Source organism: Muntiacus reevesi, chromosome 6 (genome assembly GCF_963930625.1).
Source record: "Muntiacus reevesi chromosome 6, mMunRee1.1, whole genome shotgun sequence".
Classification (NCBI taxonomy): domain Eukaryota; kingdom Metazoa; phylum Chordata; class Mammalia; order Artiodactyla; family Cervidae; genus Muntiacus; species Muntiacus reevesi.
Genome location: NC_089254.1, coordinates 104,589,260 through 104,611,961, shown reverse-complemented (window position 1 = coordinate 104,611,961; position 22,702 = coordinate 104,589,260). Strand labels below are relative to the sequence as shown.

At 38.5% G+C, this 22,702-nt stretch overlaps 1 protein-coding gene across 1 annotated transcript in view; it reads right to left on the bottom strand.

Annotated features, from left to right (window-relative positions):
* CNTNAP2 (contactin associated protein 2) overlaps positions 1 to 22,702 on the bottom strand; it is a 1,529,631-nt gene that overhangs the window by 927,679 nt on the left and 579,250 nt on the right. The window contains exon 10 of the mRNA XM_065938525.1: positions 20,016 to 20,187. Coding sequence (XP_065794597.1) covers positions 20,016 to 20,187 — 172 coding nt within the window. The remainder of the gene's footprint in view (positions 1 to 20,015; positions 20,188 to 22,702) is intronic.

The following is a 22,702-nucleotide window of genomic DNA, read 5'->3' as shown; positions in this document are numbered from 1 at the left end:
TTGAAAGTGCTCCTTCTTGGCACAGATATTCACCCTGTAAATAAATTTTGGACTTCAATTTTTATACTGATCCGTATCACCTGTGCTACAGTGTTTCGACTGACCCTTTCAGGGGTTCTTTATAAAGTCCTCTTTTAGGGAAATGTTGCTGTATTTAAACAAACTCCTTTTCACCTTGAAAATTTTTCTCCAGCACTTCTGTACATTTGTGACTACAAAATCTAGTTTCTCCATGCAGAAAGCACTCTACAGTAAACTTGACAAGAAAAACAAGTCATCTTCCTATTCTACTCAACTCATTATAGAGAAGAGTTTATAAAATTCCGTAGTTCTAAACCATTATTTTAAAAGATTTTCAGCAAACTCTTTTCTGATGCACCCACTTCTAGGATTTTTCTGACCACTGACTCAAAGGGGATGGGTGGGGAAAAAAGAAGAAGAGTTTTAAGAATGAATGAGTTGAAGTGGGATTTCCTTCAGTTGGGTAAAATCTGATGACTCAGTTCCTCTGGGATATATATACAGTTAAAAACAAGCCATGAGTATATTCCAAAAAGTTAATGGTTTTTCTGGCCTATGGACTACAGTACACATTCTGAGAATGTTTTTCTCAGACATTCTGAGAACTTGGGGCACCTCCCTATTTTAGCCATGCTACATGCCTTAGTTCAAGCTGTTCATTTTCCCAAGACAATCTTGTTCCTTATCATCTGATACTGGCTTTTACTGACCTTGAAGGACCAGTTTTAATCCTATATCTTCCCAATGTATTGCTTAACTCCAAAAATTATGACTTTCCCTCTTCCTACTTCTATAGCCTTTGTGTGTGTGTGCTACTATTGCATTCATTCATTCATTCCACCAAAAAATATGTATTTAGAGCATATCGCATGTCAGGCACTTTGTTAGGTACTGCAGTCAGAGTGGGGAGCAAGCTCAGATCTGTGTCCCATTCTTATGAAGCTCAAAGTCTATAAGAGAAGATATATATTAAACACAGTCTTGAATGTGTGACTATAAAGAAATTTAAAAGAGCCTGGCCCAGTCGTGGAAGATCTGGGATGGCTTCTCTGAGGAAGTTATCTTTGAATTTGCCCTGGGGATGGAGCATAAAGCATGCAAGGACCACTGAGAGTTCATCCAGGCATGGACCATAGGCAACATAGCAGGGGATGTGGAGAATGACATAGGATGGAGCTGGAGAGGGAAGCATGTGGGAAGAACCTTACACACCGCTTGGAAGGATCTGGGACTTTTTCCTAAAGGACAATAAGAAGCTACTGATGAATACCAAGTAGGAAAAGCATAAGGACTAGAAGATACAACCACCTCTGTCATTTTGCTATAAAATCGTTGAAGACAAATATCTGTACATAAAATTCTTGAAGTATCTTATTCTGCCTTGAATGCCCTAAGATGCCTATTTACCAAAGATTGAAGTTTGGTAAATATACTCATTTTTGAACAGTTGGAGGTAAAATATAAAACATATAGCCTAAGTAAATCATACAATTGCTTCATTATATTTTTTTTTCCAGAAGCATAATTTTTAATTACAAAGACTTTTTAAGATATCAACTGGGCTATCAACTGCTACCTGTCTCTCTCATTATACCTTTTCTTTGTCTGTCTCAGTAATAAACTCCCAAGTCGTAGCAAGAACGTTACTACTTAGGATAGGACAGTGCTTCTCAGTCTATCTTCCAACTCACTGTAGTTGTGAATAAATCTGGTCAGTGAGATGAAAGGGTTGCATAAAATATCTAAGAATACTCATTAAAAGGGGAAGTGGGCCCTCCTACTTTCTTCAGGAGAAAGCAGATGAAATGCCTAGAGTTGCAGCAGTCATTTTGTGACTGGAAGAATGGAAATCATAAGCAAAGGAAACTAAAGCAGAATAGTAGTCTGGATCTCTGGTTGATTTCAGGACTTATCATACAAGCTTGAATTATCTACTTCAGAAAATTCACATGTGAAATTAAAAATTGATATAATCCAGCACATCCACTTCTGAGTATTTTTTAGTTAATTTATTTTTGATTGAAGGATAATTGCTTTACAGAATTTTACTGTTTTCTGTTAAACCCCGACACGAATCAACCATCATTCAGTTTAGTTCAGTCTCTCAGTCGTGTCCGACTCTTCGCGACCCCATGAATCACAGCACGCCAGGCCTCCCTGTCCATCACCAACTCCCGGAGTTTACTCAAACTCATGTCCATCGAGTTGGTGAATCAACCATAGGTATACATACACCCCATCCCTTTCCCATTTCCCTCCCCATCCCACCCCTCTAGGTTGGTACAGAGCTCCTGTTTGAATTTTCTGAGCCATACAGCAAATTCCCATTGGCTATCTCTTTTACATATGGCAGTGTAAGTTTCCAGGTCACGCTTTCCATACATCTCACCCTCACTTCTGAGCGTTTATCTGAAGAAAATATTAACTCAAAAACATATCTTTACCCCCATGTCCATTGCATTATTTATAGTAGCCAAGACATGAAAACAACCTAAGTCCATCAAGGAATGAATGGATAAAGAAAGTGTGTATTTATACACACAATGGAATATTATTTATTCATTAAAAAATGAACAAAATCTTACCATTTTCAATAACATGGATTGACCTTGAGGACATTATGCTAAGTGAGATAAGTCAGAGAAAGACAAATATCATATGATCTCACTTATACGTGGATCTTAAAACAAACAAAAAGGCCAAGAGCTCATGGATACACAGAATGAGTCGGTGGTTGCCAGAAGGGGTAGGTGGGAAACGGGCTGAAGGAATAAAGGGGTAAAAATGTACAAACTTCCAGTTGTCAAATAAAGAAGCTGACATGTATAGCATAGCAACTATGGTTAATTACACTGTATTGCATAACTGAAAGTTGACCAGAGGGTAGATGTTAAAAGTTTCATCAGAAGGAAAAAAAATAAAAAAACTTCTGTAACTATGTATGATGAGGAATGTTAACTAGACTTTTGTGGTGGTCATTTCACAATATATTCAAATATAGAATCATTGTATAGCATACTTATGACTAATACAATGTTGCATGTCTGTTATACCTCAATAGAAAAAGAAAAAAAGAAAGAAGAAACTGTAATTGTGTCTTTGTTCCTATCACTTGAAAGCAGTTTCTAATTGAGACTCAGGCATTTACTTCTGGGATGTTGATCTGTACACATTTGTATGACTGATGCAAATTTTGGTGGTAGAAATTACTCTTTGAATTTTAATGTCTGCTCAACTGAAACACTGTCTACTTAATTTAGGTCTCTTTTTTTTTCATTGAATACTTTTTTTAGTTTTAATGAATAGGGAATTAATATTCTAGAAGAAAAGCAACACATCTGGCTTCTAAGTCTGTAAAGATATTCTCTGGAGATAGTATTGCAAGCAGATTTAGGGATTAAGAAAACCTCTAACTAATTAAAAGGGACTGAGAATTTCAGAATGATGCCAGTCACAGACCTTTTGGGAATCCAAAAGGTTGTCTCTGAAATAGAACAATTCTAAAGGGCCACTTGCTGAGTCTTATCAGAAGTTGCATGAATTTTTTAACTCACCTTTGGACAAGACCAACACAGAAGCTGGAGTGCTTTACAGATAGCTGCACAGTACCCAGCAGTATCTATGTAGAGATTCCAGACCAGCACTATTCACTAGCAACATCCCATGAGCCACATACTAGAGGTAATTTTACATTTTATGACAACCACATTTCAAAAAGAGAAAAGAAAAAGGTGAAATTAATTTTAATAACATTGCATCTCTTTCTTTATACTAAGTATTCATAACCTAGTGTATATTTTACACTTAGGGCACACCTCAATTAGTGTAGTTTTGTGTCCGGCAGGCACATTTGACCAGGGACCGCTTTACTCAACAGTACTTTGGCCACCTGATGTGAAGAGCCAACTTATTGGAAAACACCCTGATGCTGGGAAAGATTGAGGGCAGGAGGAGAAGGGGGTGACAGAGGATGAGATGTTTGGATGGCATCACTGACTCAATGGACCTGGGTTTGAGAAAACTTGGGGAGACAGTGGAGGATAAGGAAGCCTAGCGTGCTGCAGTTCATGGGGTTGTAAAGAGTCAGACACAACTTAGGGATTGAAGGACAAGAATACCAGCTCTTGATCTCTCCTGTCTTTCTCTTTATTCCACAATGTCATTACCTGCATTTCTAACTCAACTCTTTCTTTCCCATTTTAACTTTCTTCTACCTCTCTCCCATCTCCATATTTGGGGCTTCACTGGTGGCTCAGATGGTAAAAAAAAAAAGAAAAGAAAGAAAAAAAGTCCACCTGCAATGCAGGAAACCTGGGTTAGACACCTGGGTTGGGAAGATCCCCAGAAGGAGGGCATGCAATCCACTCCCAATATTCTTGCCTGGAGAATCCCCATGGACAGAGGAGCCTGGGGAGCTACAGTCCAGGGTGTTGCAAAGACTTGGACATGACTCAGTGACTAAGCACACACAGCATTGCTCAACTGCTTCACAATTTTTCTAGATCCAAGTAAAACATTATTCTAACTAACACGCAGCAGTTTCCCCTTACCCATAGAGGATATGTTCTAAGGTCCCCAGTGGATGCCTGAATCTTTGGACAGGCATCCACTGGGGGCCTTGGGGAAACCTGTATATACTATGTTTTTTTCCAATACATACATACCTATGATGAAGTTTAATTTCTAAATTAGGCACAGTATGAAATTAACAAAAATAAATAATAGATAGAACAATTATAACAATATAATGTAATAAGTACCATGTGAATGTGGTCTCTCTCTCTCAAAATGTCTTATTGTACAAATTTAGCACCTTGTTCAACTTAACTAAATACCTGTGACACAGGGTGGCTAAAACCTTTGCACGTTTAAGGTGTGACAGCAAAACTAGCACAGATTTGTTTTTCCTTCACGGTTTCACAGAGGACTCATTCTTACCGTAGATCTTGGCAACTCCAGCATGCAGTTTGCTTTTTTTTTTTCATTCCCTATTAAGTGCAGAATATTGACCTTTTCACTTAAAGGGAGCACTTCATAGCTTCTCTTTGGTGTATCCGATTTGATGGCATCACTACTCCTGGGCTTTGGGACCATTATTAAGTAAAATAAGGGCTTCTTGAAAACAAACACTGCAGTGCCTGACATGGCAGCTGATCTGACCACGCAGATGGGGAGGTGCGCGGGACAGATACGGGATTCACCATCCAGAGAAAGAGGGAGCGAGACGGCAGGAGACCCCGTCACACTACCAGAACTGTGCCAGTTTATTTTATTTTATTTATTTATTATTATTATTATTATTTAGAACTGTGCCAGTTTAAAGCTTCAGAACTGTTTCTGAAATCTTCCACTGAGTAGCCCCAGACCACAGTTTACCACAGAAAGTGAAACTTTCACCGATGAGAAGGGACCGCTGTGCTCACTACTAAGCAGTGAATTCACTTAACATTCATATCTGAATAACTGAATAACTTAAATATTCAGTTAACACGTTATTTAGGGACTAGTGGGGATAACACTTAATCTCCCATGAAAGCCTTCTGTCACTCTGAAATCAGTTTTTCTTTCCGGCAATACCTTCCTGACCTCCACATCCAGTGAGCTGTCCTCAGTCCAACTCCTAAATACTTTGGACTGACCCATTCCTGTTCTCTTCTATGGCTATGATCATAGCTCAGCCTCTCACCACCTCTGCTCAGACCACCAGGACAAATGTCAGTAATGTAGAACTGACCTCACAAATCCTTCAACGATTCCTTATTGCCCAGAGGATAAATTATGATCATTTCAGTATACCTGTTTCCAGTTGATTCTCCCTAAATGCCAAGCTTCGGATCTCTACCCTGACTTTCTAGCTTCACACTAGTACCTGTTAATCTCTAGAAGACTCTGCTACAAGGACCTGAGTTTCCTGCTGGTCCCCATGTCACTCACATCTGCTTCCGTTGGCATCCACTTTTTGTTTACCTGGGAGGTCCTTACCTGTGTGCCTGTGAACTGCTCCTCCATCCTAAGCCAGATGCCAGGTTGAATCAGAGGTGCCTCTGCAAACTTCTTAAGTGAGCAATGCAAAGAAATAGAGGAAAACAATAGAATGGGAAAGACAAGAGATCTTAAAAAAAATGGAGATACCAAGGGAACATTTCATGCAAAGAAAGGTACAATAAAGGACAGAAACAGAAAGGACCAAATAGAAGCAGGAGATTAAGAAGAGGTGGCAAGAATACACAGAACTACACAAAAAAGATCTTCATCACCTGGATGACCATGATGGTGTGGTCACTAAACTAGAACTAGACGTCCTGGAGTATGAAGTCAAGTGGACCTTAGGAAGCATTACTAAGAACAAAGCTAGTAGAGGTGGCAGAATTCCAGCTATTTCAAATCCTAAAAGATGATGCTGTTAGAGTGCTGCATTCAACATGTCAGCAAATTTGGAAAACTCAGCAGTGGCCACAAGGCTGGAAAAGATCAGTTTTCATTCCAATCCCAAAGAAAGGCAATGCCAAAGAATGTTCAAACTACCATACTAAATTTTTTTTCAGAGGCCAAGATGGTTGGATGGCATCACTGACTCTATGGACATGAGCCTGAGCAAACTCTGGGAGATAGTGAAGGACAGTGAAGCCTGGTGTGGTACAGTTCACAGGGTCGCATGGAGTCAGACACAATTTAGTCACTGAACAACAGCATACTTCAGTTTTGACATTTCACAGTTTTCTCCCAACAATATATTTTTTTTAAAAAATCTGTCTCTTTAATTAGCCAGTGAGGATGTAGTTTCATAAGGTTACACCTTATTTATCAAGGCTATCACTATCTATCCTTGGCACATGGAAGGAAATCAGTGAATGACTGTGGAATGAATGGATAAGTGAATGAATGAATGACATATCTTTCCACCTCTTCCTTGATTCCTGATATGAACTTTCTGCTCTATTCAGGCACTTTACGGTTTCTGACATGACACAGTCATCTGTCTCCCTCCACAATACTGCTCATGCTTTTGCTTTCTGGCCTGATCTTTCTTATCTGTGGCTACAGTTTCTTTAAAGGTCAACATATTTCTGTGAACCCTCCATCAGCCTCTTAGCCCATAGCAATTCTCTCTTCATTAATTTTCTATGAAAAACCATTATCTGTAATGATTATGAAGCACACACTTCTTAATATAGCTCTTAAACTTCTTATGAATTCTTCCTATCTCCATGGCTAAATTAGAACCTCTCCAGTGAGAAGAGACCCCATCCTGCATCTCTGGATTTCCTCACTGTGTACCTCAGCACCAGTGCTCTTACCTTCTCGGGAGCTTAACAAATGTCTCTTGAGTTGATGCAGTTGTCCCTCTGTATCCATGGGTTCCACATTTGCAAGTTCAACCAACCTCAGATCAAAAATATTTAGAAAAAAATTCCAGAAATTTCCAGAAAGCAAAACTACATAGCATTTATGTTGTATGTACAATTGCTTACATAGAATTTACATTGTATTAGGTATTATAAGTAATCTAAAGATGATTTAAGGTTTATCAGAGGATAGGTTATATACATATACTACACCATTTCACATAAAAGACTTAAGCATCCACAGATTTTGGTATCCTGGGGTGGGGTCCTGGAACAAATCCCCAGCAGACACAGAGGGACGACTGTACAATAACCAACCACGTAAAAAGAATTTGTATAGGGTGCTTCCATCTAACTTCAGAAATGTCATTCTTTATGATTTTAAATATTTTCTAAAATTTACTAATTTTCAACAGCTTGAAGTTTCAAGAAAAAAACAATTTACTTTGAAGTCATGTCCATTTGCCCAAAGGGGTCTTCACTGAAGTGTGTCCATGAATTTCATGGTCATGTTGATGAAGCTTTCCTGGGACTCTGCCAAAAGATCAAAGATCATGAACTACTGGAACAGAAGTTTAGCAGGCACCACTGGTTTAGGGCAAACCGAGTCAATCTTCTAGTGTGGCACTGTCCTCAGAGGCTCTCTCCTTATCACAACTGGAGATCTGGTTCAGCTCAGCTCAGTTCACTTCAGTCGCTCAGTTGTGTCCGACTCTTTGTGACCCCATGAACCGCAGCACGCCAGGCCTCCCTGTCCATCACCAACTCCCAGAGTTTACTCAAACTTATGCCCATTGAGTCGGTGATGCCATCCAACCATCTCATCCTCTGTCGTCCCCTTCTTCTCCTGCCCTCAATCTTTCCCAGCATCAGGGTCTTTTCCAATGAGTCAGCTCTTCCCATAAGGTGGCCAAAGGATTGGAGTTTCAGCGTCAGCATCAGTACTTCCAAAGAACACCCAGGACTGATCTCCTTTAGCATGGGCTGGTTGGATCTCCTTGCAGTCCAAGGGACTCTCAAGAGTCTTCTGCAACACCACAGTTCAAAATCATCAATTCTTCGGTGCTCAGCTTTCTTTATAGTCCAACTCTCACATCCATACACGGCTACTAGAAAAACCATAGCCTTGAATAGATAGACCTTTATTGGCAAAGTAATGTCTGCTTTTTAATATGCTGTCCAGGTTGGTCATAACTTTTCTTCCAAGGAGCAAGCATCTTTTAATTTCAAGACTGCAGTCACCATCCACAGTGATTTTGGAGCCCAGAAAAATAAAGTCAGCCACTGTTTCCAATGTTTCCCTATCTGTCTGCATGGCAAACAGTGATGGGAACAGTGATGGGACCAGATGCCATGATCTTAGTTTTCTGAATGCTGAGCTTTAAACCAACTTTTTCACTCTCCTCTTTCACCTTCATCAAGAGGCTCTTTAGTTCTTCTTCACTTTCTGCCATAGGGTGGTGTCATCTGCGTATCTGAGATTATTGATATTTCTCCTGGCAATCTTGATGCCAGCTTGTGCTTCTTCCAGTGCAGTGTTTCTCATGATGTACTCCACATATAAGTTAAATAAGCATGGTGACAATATACTGCCTTGACATACTCCTTTTCCTATTTGGAACCAGTCTATTGTTCCATGTCCAGTTCTAGCTGTTACTTCCTGATCTGCATACAGGTTTCTCAAGAGACAGGTAAGGTGGTCTGGTATTCCCATCTCTTTCATAATTTTCCACATTATATTGTGATCCACACAGTCAAAGGCTTTGGCATAGTCAATAAAGCTAAAATAGATGTTTTTCGGGAACTCTCTTGTCTTTTCAATGATCCAGTGAATGCTGGTAATTTGATCTCTGGTTCTTCTGCCTTTTCTAAAACCAGCTTGAACATCTGCAAGTTCACGCTATGCAAATAAATCTGTTTACTGATTAAAGATGCCACAACTGAAAAGAAAGATCACTTTTCTGATACCATAATTTGTTACAATTTTTTAACCAATTCACTTTTTAACAACATTCCAAACAAATGCACATGTATTCCCCACCTCTTCCATCTGAACTTGCTCGTGCTCATGTAACATTCCTTTTGATGTAAACAAAATGAAATTCAAACTCTAATCAGTTCCTCAGTGAATTCATAGACACAAGACAACAAAGAAGTATTTATCTCAAATTTGGCAATAGGTACCTTACAGAATTTAGACAATTTTGTCTAAAATCTTACACTTGTTACCCTCTTTAAACTAGTTTTTAGGTAGTATAAATATAATTACAGGAAGAGGAAGTAGTTTTGTTCAATTAACAAATGAAATAATAACAGTGGCATGTCCCAAGTCTTAATAAAACTGCTTATCTTGGCACAGAAATATCTACGACTCCTCGCCCCTTCTTCTCAGGTCATTGATAATTTAAATAGTAGTGGATAATTCTCAAGGAAAATGTCATTGTTAAACTGCCATAATAAATATTAATAGCCTTCTTTCATTTTTATCCTGATTTCTATTTTAATGAAAGTAGATAATGTCCAATATCAATAAACTAAAGAGCAATGTGAATTAATAGTTTTCCCCTCTTTCCTTCCCTTCATCTTGCTTCTTTTCTCCTTTCCCTCCCCCACTTTCTCCTTCTATTATTTGAAATACAGAAAACAAAAGAAAAATGTGAATTCTACTTTTTTATTTTTTAAATCAGAGCAGTAAAGAATAAAGAAAGTAAATATTGGATGGATACTTACTTTAATCATTTTAAATAACTTAAAACCCTTCATCCTATAAATTCAATAACAACTTGCCAGAGCAATTTGCTCTGGAGTCATTGGTTATGGGCCTGCTGATTGAAACTGTACAATCCAATCAGCCAGGTTTTTTTCTTTTTCTTTTTAACGAACCATTTTCATCACCTTCAATTTCCAGCCTTAGTTTCTTAAACTGCAATGAAAACTAAAGTTACCAATGAACTTGCAAGTTTTGATATTTGCTATGGGGTCACAAAGAGTCTGATAGGACTGAGCTATTAACACTTTGTGCATATCTAAACTGATGGTTGAGAAGGAAATGGCAATCCACTCCAGTATTCTTGCTTGGAAAATCCCATGGACGGAGGCGCCTGGTAGGCTATATAAAGTCCATGGGGTCCCAAAGAGTCAGACAAGACTTCGCTTTCATTTTCAAACTGATGGTTTTATTTATTTTGCCTTTCTAAAACCCTTTAATTTGGCTCTAATGGAAATGATTATTTTTTTGTCCCTACCTACTTGAAAGTGTAGTTAGTATTCAATTAGAGCATGTTATTACAATAACGAGTATGACTTGTACAAATGAATCTGGGAAGGAACAACTGACTCCTACACAACACTTGGGGAAGTATTAACAGTGAAAAATGGTAGCCTACTAGCTCCAATTCTTCATCCACCAGGCTATGGGATCACTCCTTACATTTTACAAATCAAACAGTGAGTGTCTATTAATCCATAAAGTCAGTTTAAGGGTGGGGTAATTAAGTGAGGTCTTAGAGTTCATTCAAACTTTTACAATATAACTAAGAAATTGACAAAAGCAATTACCTTAAGAAGAAAATATTTGTTAAGAAAGATGTTTTAAATATATTCTTTAATCACTTACTTTTGTTTTTATCCTTCAGGTTATCTAATATCAAAAGCAAGAAATAAAATTTAATGACTCATTTAAATCTCTCTGTAGTTTATTTAGCTACATATTAAAATTATTTATCTTTTTTCCTTCCTGTTTATCTTCAAACACATAACTGTTTTCTGACATTGCTTTTATGCACCAGGCCTTCCTTGGGATTTAAATGTCAAAGCACAACTATATGCCACACCAAACGCAAATGCAGTTTTCTTTTGTCCTCGTACATGGAATACATCAAAGAGGAATAAGGCTGCTGTTGAATCTTAAAATGATTAATTCAAGCTTTTCTTTCTCTTTTTCTCCTAGGAGGGTTATCGCCTCTGACATTTCACTACTGTATTTTCTTATTAAAAATGTTTTGTCATTCTAGTACTTTATATGTACTTAAAAATAAAGGCACTCTGAGATCACTTCAGAGAGGAACTGATTTGAACATGGGTCCACCTGGTGTGTAATATTTTAGGTCACTGAATTTATATATATATATACATAGCTACAATAGATAACTATGGTTTGAATGTTTAAGTATAAACAGGTAACTCCTCTCTAGATCCTTCTATAAGAAACCAAATGGCTCTGGCAATGCAGTTAAAGACCAAAGGGTTGCCTGGGCTTAGCTTGGAAGGCCAAGAAAATTTATACAAAGAGACCTGCTTCTAACACCAAAAATGAATCAGATCTAGTATGAGAAAATAGGACTTTCCATGAAACTACTAATAAATAATTTTGACTCCCCTTGTGGCTCAGAAGGCAAAGAATCAACCTGCAATGCAGGAGACCCAGGTTCGATCCCTGGGTCAGGAAGATCCGCTGGAGGAGGGCATCGCAACCCACTACAGCATTCTTGCCTGGAGAGTCCCACGGAGAGAGGAACCTGGTAGGCTATGGTCCACAGTGTCTCAAAGAGTCAGACACGACTAAAGCGACTTAGCACACGTGCACTAATACAAAATTTAGCCCAAAGGAGGAACAAAAACAGCAGTTTGCAATATAAGATGGATGCGGTCCCAGAAGGGGAGTAAACGGAGATAAGGTGAGAAGACAAAGTGGGTAACAATAAGGAATCACAGCATGGATGTCATATAAGAAAATTAAGACTGGATTAGGTACCTAGTCTTTTTAATATTTTTTATTTCGAGCTGGAGATCTGGTTTTAGGACCCTGAATACCTTCTATCTTAGGGGTACTTTTGAAGGGTGTTTCCTAAAAAGAACTCTAGCTTTACACCAGGAAAACGGCTTGCTGGCTCCAGTTCTCAGGGAATGAGTTCCAGCTGACCTGTTCTTTGCTGTTTTGAAGTTTGATGGGATCAGAGCCACGATGAAGTCGGACGTGAAGTTCTGAATAATGTGAAGTTCATCTGAGAGACTTTCTGCCTCTTTTAAGCACGTCTGCATAATTATTATGAAGGGAAAGTAAGATATTCCCGGAAACCTACAGTTTGGTAATAAGAATCTAATGATAGAAGACAAAATGCCTCCCAGTGTAAAAGGAGCGCTGGCACAGCTTGACACCAGTCTAATTGACACGAACATTTGTAGAGATGAATGGAAGGCATGGTCAGGCTGGAAATCTAAGAAAAGATGTCAGGCCCACTGGGTGGCGATCTCTAGGCAGCAATATCCAGATGCAACAGAAAATCTGGCATAAATAGTGTCACTGCAGAAATACCCATGTTTGTGAGACAGACTTTCCTTTTTCCTATAGTGGAAATAATTTTTAGATATGTCAAGTCAAAGTTTTGATTTTATTTATCTTTCTGGTTCAGTTGATCAATGCCATTTCTCACAAGGAGTAGGGCCTGGGAGAATTTACCTCTGAACCCTGGAATTGGGGGAAAAAAAACAAAAACAGCTAGTAGACATGTGGACTCAATTTTGCAAATTGGGGTTGAAAGAGCTCTGTCTTTGAGAACAAGAGAGAGGAACTTGCATTAGGACAGCATAAGGTCTGGTCAATGACCTCCCTCCACTAGCATTAAAGTTCCAGGAGGAAAAGTTCCCTGAGTGAGCCTTAATAAGTGCGTATTGACTGAATAGATCTCAGCAGAGACTTACAAATCCTCCGGCGGCGGTGGCCTGTGTCTCCCTTTCCACATTTGGGACCCTGATTTCTAAGAGGCCCATGTCAGCTTGAGTCATACAGAGTAGATACGGAGCTGAGGCAGAGCGGGCCCTAAGATAGTCATCCCCACTCCCCACAACCACAGCCAGGCACACGCCGTCATTCATTTCAGCTTGTACGCAGTTTGCAAAAGATCTCAAAATCTCTGAGTGTCCCAGTGGGGCCTGTGAAAACGCTTGGATGGCCAGTAGAGCAGATAAAGGACTCAGGAGAAGATCTGGGCCCAGAGAGGACACAGATCTTGAGTGACCAACCATCTTGGTTTACTCAGAACCGTGGGGGTTTCTCTAGGTCAAAGACTGTCAATTCTAAAAGCAAAATGGTCCCTGGCAAACTGGGATGAGCTACCTTCTCACCCCAGTCCCAAAACCTGAGCCCAGCACAAGCCAGGGCTGATCCCACAGCCTGAAGGAAGGACTGCAGGGCAGTGGGGCTGGCTCCTGAAGGCCGAGCTGTCAGGGCACCTCAGGGGCCAGAAGGAGCCTGAGCGGAGCAGGTGAGTGAACCCACGCCTCTGCTGATGCGACGTGAGCTGCCTGGGCCTGACCCAGAGGCCAGGGAAGAGTCAAGGAGGACGCTTAACATGGGATAGTGGCCCCAAAGGGGAGCTTGGCTTGGATAAGTTTGAATTTCATATTGATGTTTTATATATATATATACATACATATATATAGTTATTAGGGTACCCGAATGTATGTGTTCCAATATTTTTTGCTGCTATACACTGGAAATGGGAACTTATGAATAAATGAAGATCAATTTTAGAAAATAAAAAAAGATGGCTACATGCATTCTTCATCTCAGGACTGTAACTCTTAAACTTGTTATATAAAGTCATGACCTCCTTCTGAATTCTTGGTATTAATCTACTTATGCACTGTTCACCTTTCTGGCAGAATTAGCTTCATCTTGAAGCATCTCACACTGTATCTATCCCACTCTCATTTAAGTGCCCTTATAAAAAATCATATACTTATTCTTTCCTTTCAAGGAAAAGAAAAATCAAACAAACTTGGTAGATATTCTGGAACAGAAAGCATTGAATTAAAAAATAAAAACTGGGTCTGTGATCACGCACTTCCACCCAAAAATAAAATGAAGACTTAATTACTAACTCAGAAATAGGATCCCGTCTATTCACAGTTTCTCCAGGGGTAATTTTGTGGGCTGTACTTAAGCTGCAGTGTTTACTCTTCCTTTTCCGCTCTCTGTGCTATCTAGACATTTCCTGTTTTTGTTGCTTAATATGTTTATATGTGAGGTTATAGAAAAGGTAGAGAAGACTCTAATTAACTGCTTTTTCTACCAGATGCTGATTAGCAACAAGAATTTGCTTTGTCCTCTAAACAGCCATTTAGTCCCCAAGTTCCAATCTCTAAAGGACATCACTGGTATGCAACTTAATACGTCCTAAAATAAATGTGTCATCTCCTCTTTCAAAGTCATTTTCATAATTAGGAATTTGTTCCTCTATGTTCTGGTAAAATGATGGTATTGGTTGATTTTAGACATGGAGGATGAAGAAAGCACAGATGCTTTCAGCTTTGATAAAAGTAATATTTGACTCACAGTGACTTAAATAAACGAGGGTTGCTTTTCTTCCCACACAAAATGGAGGGAAAGTGGTTACTGACTGGTTCACTGGAGCTCTGGTTTCCTTGATCATACAGCTCCAGGCATGGTATCTACATTTGAACAAGGACAATAGAGGAGGAGGGGAGAACCTCTGTATCAGAAAACAAAGGCTTTCTCAGAACACTTTATCTGACTTCTGCTTACCTGTCATTAGCTAGGACAGTGACACATCTCTGCTGTGGATGACAAGGAAAATCTCTCTGGCAGCTAACCTACGAGGGTGATCTTAGGTTTGATACAGAAGTCACAGCTAGCAAAACAGACTTTACTGCCACTCACAAAACAAAAATTTTGCCCAACCAGTCATGAACACCACCTACTTCAGCTCAAAATATTTTCACACCAGCTTCTTCACTCCATGTGTCCTGAATTAGAATCATAGATAAACAAATATAAGCTCTACAGGGATTCACAAATTCCACCTTATGGTGGAACAACTCTTCTAGTTTAAAAATGATGGCTGCTAACTGCCGGAACCCTCCTAGGACTTAACTCAGACCCCCAAACTCCTTTCCTCACTTCCTTCCACTCCTCCACATCACTCTGAGATGCCCCCTTGGTTCTCTTTTGGTTCTCCCTTGCAGGAGAAAGTTCATAAACCTAACTTTAATATGGATGCTTCTGGAGGCTTTTGTTGTTCGGATTTTCACACCCATAAAAAGGATAAAGGGAAGTAGGTGGAGGACAAGAGTTGAGTCTGGTGCCTCAAGATGTTTGCCACAAAGAAAGAAAAATGTGAGGGCACTAGGAGCAGATGAAAGATGGTACTCATGCAAAGAGAAGCAAGATTATTTGCGAGATACACTCTGGCAACTGATGGTTTCATGAAGTCCTCTTCCTTAAGAGCAGGGTCTCACTCAAAGGGTAAAGCTACAGGCTTCTGGTGTTGGAAGAGGTTTCTTGTCCACTACTTACCCTCTCCCATTCCAGCTCTACAGCTCTTTATGAAATACAGCTGATGAAACCAGAGGTCTTCAATAGATAAACGTGATGATCTTATCAGACACAACATCTCATTGCTTAATCGGCAGTTGTATGCTTATGAGATATGTGTATCCAACTACCTTCTTGAAACATCCACCTAGATGGCAACAGACCTTTCAACTCATGCCCAGCACTGAATTCCTGATTTTTTCTTCTGCCCCATGACTAATCTTCTCTACCACCAGCCTTCTCATCAGAGGACATGGTAACTCCTTCTTTCCAGTTGCTGTTACCAAATCATTTGGTTTATCATTATGTCTTCTCTTCTTCTCATGGCTGGAATCTAATCCATTAAAAAGTCCTACTGATTCCACCTTCTCAGTCTGCTCAGAACTGACCACATCACACTACCTCTTGTGCTAGTACCCTGGTCTCAGGACGCAGCATCTCTCACCTGGATTACTATAACTGGTCCCCAGCTTCTACCTTTCCTCTTCCCACAGACAAGAGTTAGCCTTCAAAACTGTAAGCTAAATCATGCCGCTGCTCTACTCAGAAACCTGCAATGCCTCCCTGCTTCTCTCAGAATAGAAGCCAACTCCTTACAGTTACCTATAGGTCTCCAGGACCTGACTTCTATGATTGACTTGGCCTCTTCCGGGGATCTGCTCTTCGTCCTTCCAAACCTGCCACCCAAGCCCCTTGCTGATCCTAGATGATGCCAGGCAGCCTTGTTTCATTGACTAGCCTCTCTGCCTGTAATGGTTTTTCCCCAAATTGGTGAATTCTCTTACCTTTTTTGGGCTTCCCAAGTGGTGCAGTGGTAAACAATCCATCTGGTAAACAGCTAGAAAGTGAAGTCTCTCAGTTGTGCCCAACTCTTTGCAACCCCATTGACTGTAGCCTACCAGGCTCCTTTGTCCATGGGATTTTCCAGGCAAAAGTACTAGAGTGGGTTGCCACTTCCTTCTTCAGGGGATCTTCCTGACCCAGGGATTGAACCCGGGTCTCCCACAAACAGGTAAACAGTGTTTTTAAACAGGCAAACAGGAGGCACAAGAGACCTGGGTTTGATCCCTGGGTCAGGAAGATCCCCTGGAGCAGAAAATGGCAACCCACTCCAATATTCTCATCTGGAAAATTCCATGGACAGAGAGCCTAGCAGGCTATAGTCTATGGGGTTGCAAAGAGTCGGAAACAACAGAATGACTGAGTATACATGCATACTTCTTTCAGGTCTTGAACTCATGAATGAAGCTAACATTAACCAACCTATTTAAACTACAATCCAACACCAGTCTCTTTAAAATGCCAGCCCTCCTTGATTAGCCCAACTTTTTTCTCATTTTATAAATAACACGTATTCCTACTAACTTACTATAATATTTATTTATCACATCTTTGCTTCCTCCCCTTTTCCCAGAATGCAAGATTCACAAGAGCAAGGATCTTTGTTTTGGTCAATGATTTACCCTAAGTTCCTAGAACAGTGCCTGGCACCATAGATGCACTCAGGACATCGTACTAAACACATAATTCTGCAGCGTGGCATGCTTGCTCTCTCCTTGATTCAACGTCATGTTCAGAAAGCAAACATATAAACAAAACAAGGTGCATGTAAAGCCACTCCCCTCCCCCAAAAAAGTTCAAACCATAGAATATGTCAGTATCACCCACAGCAAAACTCTTTAAGAATCATCTTCCCAAATTATTTTCCTAAGTTCTACTCATAAAATCAATGCAGCTGCTTCTATAATCTCTAAATGTTTAATAAAAATCACTTGTGATTTCTATTTTTTATCCTATGTTTTCAATTTCCCCTTTTAAAATTTTTTTCAAAAATAGCTCTCAAATCAATCAAGCTGAAATCTGAAAGGATAAAAGCAAGAAAGAGCCAGTACAGGGCTGCTTAAGGAGAATTTAGGTAGTCTGAAAGTAAAATGGTAGAATGGCAGTTGCAAACTTTCAGTTAATAAGGGCATGAGACCAAACTAGAGATGAGCCAGAGATGCATCATTAAGGAGTCATGGATGGGTCACAGCTGTGTGAAGACTGGGTAACGGCCATGGTGCTCTCATATGCAAAGACAGATTAAGGGTGAGCTCATCAATGGGCACCTCAACGGTGTGAGTAAGGTGAATCTAGTTCTGAATTCTACATGCAAAAATACAACACTTCAGAGATTAAGACAGAACTGTGCACATTTTAGGTGAATAAAGGAATCTGCTATTTCATACACTGTGAATTAATATACAGAAATCTGCCCTGGTAACAAACATTTCACTATATATGTTATACATGTGAAGTTATAATATAATGATACAGGGCAATTACACCTAAAAAAAAAAAAAGTCAATGCCCTCAAAAAATAAGACAAGCAGAGAAGGTATTCAGTAATGGATTTAGGAAACTTGGGATGCATCAGAGGTGATTACTTCTGCATAGGCACTCCTCCGGGTTAGCACCCTGCTGGATAAAAAACATGTATTCCTTGTTCTGTCAGCTACAGAGCACTCAGCAACACAGGCAATGGCATGATGCCAGTTTGGCAAAAGAACACTTTGTAGATATATTCCTGTACCTGCCTAAAACTGAAATTTGCATCCCCACTCCACATTGTCTCTTGTGTTCTTCTCCTTACCAGGAGGGCCTGGTTCATTTACCAAAATCTCATTCATTCTTTTGGAGACATTTTAACTTCTAATACTGCCACGGGTATACAACAGTGAAATCTCAACACTTCACCCACACTTCCTTGGTAGCAAACAATTTACACAATTCCCAGAAGACATGCTGTTTGGAGTGAGATAACAGCATCACCATAAAACCTAGCCAGTTTACAAAAGCTAGATGAACTAACTTGGGTATTATTGACAGAAATTATTGTATCATTTAAGTTACTGACATAGAAAATGAACAAGGTACTAAAATGACTCATACTCTGTCTATTACTAAGAGGGAAAATCTTCCTGTATGGAAAACCATTATTAAAATTTATGAATACACAGAAAATATAAGAATATATGTTCTTAGAACATGCATTTCTCAGTTTTTGTGATTATTACCAACACTTGCTTTAGGCAGAAATAACAACTATTACATTATTGATGGTTCAAAAATTAGGAATATATTTTTATTAAAATTGTTTGTTGCTCTGTTTAAGTATAAACTGTTTAGGCTATAAGTACCTGTATTTGCATAAATGCAATAAAAAAAGCACTATGCTACGCCTTATAAACATATTAAAGCTTTAAAAAGTTACATTCTACAGACATCGTAAACTCTAATTTATCATTCACATGAATACTACTTTATTAAGACTATATGAAAGCAAGCTTATTTCATAATAGGTGATTGTATATATTTTTAAGATTCATTATATGTCTCTACATGACTTCCCCAAGGATCTCATATTAAATGAAATAAGGTTAGTAGAGACTTAGGGTCTATATTTTATTGGGGACAGACTGAGACTTATGGAACTTCAATTTTCAAAATATAAAATTAATTAAAAAAAATTTCAGAATAAAATAATCCTCTCATAAAAGATGTGAAAATAGGATAGATCATCAACTACATCTACCAGGTTAAATTCAACCCATAGTTAGATATAGTTTGTTTGTGGGAAATACATCTCAAAATGAAATATTTTCATGTTGGAATAAAAGGAACTTCTTAGAAGTATGTAACGGTAGTATATGTAATGCTGCCATAATATTTCATATAAAAGTTGTATCTTTCCACCATATAAGAGGTCAGCTAAGTTTCTATAATGTTTCCCCCCCAGATTTGCAAAAACTTATAAGGATGAGATTTTGTAATATTTCAGTATGTCTACTTTGTAAGCAGACTCAACTACATTAAATAGCCTAATCAGTAAATCCCCATATTGCCTGCCAATAATTTTCAACATTTCTTTTCCCCTAAGAGGGGGCTTTAGATGGGATCATACACTGCAGATGAGTCATGACCAAGACAAAGAGCAGGGAGACATTTCTGCTGTGGGCATAGTTTATATGCACAGTTTATTTAAAAATAAACTGAATTCCATTTCCAGCTGTTACTTGCAAAACTATGTGCAAAATGATCACATTCACCAAGGAGGGCTGAATGGATTAATATGACATCATAGATTGTCATATATAACCATGCCCTAATATAAATATCACTTCTAATATCACAAACATATACCACAGGCATGGCCAATGACTTCTGCCACCTTGCCCCATATAGAGTTGTGCATTTCGGGGCTTAACTTTTCCTACAACAAAACATGAATTTTGAAAGTTTAGCAATTCGAGGTAGGATGACAGATCACTTACCTATCTATGATGGCACACATGTCAATGCTGACATTCGCAAAACTTCCAGGCCTCCTTTGTGCCACTTCGGATAAATTTACAAGTTGATCATCCACTTGAATGAGCTGCATGCATCCTTGGAATGAAGGCTGAAGGACAGAGTGACTTGAGTTATTCATCTGGTTCAGATAACCTGTGAGAAAGAAAAAAGTGGGAATGTTCAATTCTGTGTGCAGCATGCTTCACTAAAATTCCTCTGGGTGCTTTTCCCTGACCACACCATCACATCCAACTGCTGTGTTTTGTTGATCCTACTCATGTTGTATTCAATGTGGAAGAATGAATCCTTTTGAGAAAAGGGTATTATTTCAGGGAAAGGTGTAAGGGTTGAACCTAGGCGAATGTTTGTCTCTGGGGTCCAGCATCCTTCATATTTTCTCTTTTGACATCTTTTTCACCCTGTCAGATCTCTCTGTCCCTCTGTTCATTGCTATACTTCTTCATCTGACTCTGTCTTCAGAGATCAGGATGTACAATTATAGACCTTTCCCAACTATCCAACCAACCATCTTTCTTTTATACCTTCAATATTTACTTCTATTTTCTTAATTTCTTAAGGGCACTTTATTCAGATGTCAAGAAGTTAAAACTTACTATTATCAGCTAAGGTGGATTTCTTCTATGGATTAATATCTAACTCAATCCAAAGAGACGTTTGCATTACAAATAATTTCTCAATTTATAAAACCCAAAGAAACATAAAAACATAAATTTAGGCATAAGGTAATATCTGAATATCCATCTCAGGTAAGGTACCTAATATGAAATACAGAGCAAAAGTGATAAGAAGTAAAACTAAAATTTTAAAAGGATGAATAACAAGGCAAGAAGAGAAAATTTCTATTAGGATTAGAAATTACTGGTTCTATTATGGAGTAGAACATGCATATGCCAAGGTTGAGATTATAAACTTTTTCAAAACTTTATTGCAAAGTAGCTTTAAAATAGCACCACAAATGCCTTTTCAATAGAAAAAAAATCATAATACATGTTATGCATAAAAAACCTGTGGGCCATAAGGAATGAATCTTGATCCCATTAAATATCTCCACAAAGTCCACCAAAACTACTTTTCATATTGTCCCCATACAAAATTCACCTACCAGAACAAATTTAAATGGTAATATTTTTCTGCTTAAAAACCTCAAGTTACTGACAATCTTTTCCATCTAATATTATATTTACAGCAAAAAAAAAAAAAAAAAAACAACCAACCAAAAACAATTTATACAAAGTAGGTTGGTATCAAGTGAAGTGAAAGTTGCTAAATCATGTTCAGCTCTTTGAAACCCCATGGAATTCTCCAGTCCATGGAATTCTCCAGGCCAGAATACTGGAGTGAGTAGCCTTTTGCTTCTCCTGGGGATCTTCCCAGCCCAGGGACTGAACCCAGGTGCCCCACACTGCAGGCAGAGACACTGTATAGTCCATGGGATCGCAAAGAGACACGCCTGAACAACTTTGGTATTAACATGTGCCATTAATTGGATAAAAGGAAATTTTCAATAAAAAACTTTTTCAGAAATTGCCCATTAAGTGATTTTTTAAATGACCTATTTTGTTTGACTAGTAACAGTGTTTTAAAGCAAAAGAAATATCCCTTTAATAATGGGTTACATAATTAAAACCTAAAGATAATCAATTGATTCCTCTTTAAGGATTAATCACAGAAGTGTACACAATCATTTTCTATCAACACAGTACTATGTAAAAATAAGGTTATACTTAAGTAAATTTCTTGAGTTAAAAAATAAATATAAGGCTCTATTTCAATGTCAAACATATGGTATTCCTTTTTTCTTCTTTCTTTTCTGAGTCACTTTTTCCCCCCATTTGCACTGACTTAATCCCCTCAGATAATTGCTGATCTTAGCTAAGTTGTCTATTTAGACTAATTGTATGTATACATATGATTTTCAATCTGTCTAATCAAGATAAAATTGAATGGAGTTTAATGTCTAAATTTAGCAGAGAGAAAACATCCAGCTGTAACTTTATTGACTATTCTTAACAAGATGATCACTTGATTCTGATTTTTGAACACTTGGAAGTCTCTAAATATCCACACTTATTCTGAAGTATTCCGAAATCGGTAGATCTATTGTGAGAACAAGACCTTCTCTGAAGCAAGGCAGCTGTGTAACACACAAGATCACCATGGACTGGGTATATTTAAGTTCATAAAACAAGACTTCATCAGTTACTCATAACAAGGTTGCTTACTCCTGGTGAATTTTGGAGTTTGACGTTATCAAGTCCTTTTGTTTTCCTACATGAGATACATTCTAGGAGAAAATACTTATAGTAGAAACTTCTACATGTCCATTAAATTATAGCCATGAAGACTTATGGCTCTTGAAGAGGTTATCAGTAATGACTGAAAGAAAGGTGAGGAAACAGTGTTATCAGAAATGGAAGAAAACTGAATCCTTACTATGTTGCAGTGGAAAGTTCAGCAGCACTGTGATAACATTGAAAGGAAAATACTGCACTGAATGAGCTTTATAATCTAGCTGAGGATATTTCTGTGCATAGCATTCTGGTACCTTCTTGCTGTTTATAGTAAAAGGGGAAAAGAAGAGAGAAAATCTGTTAAATATGAGGAAGCCAGGTCTTAATGGATTTGAAAATAAAATATTTTCTTAAAC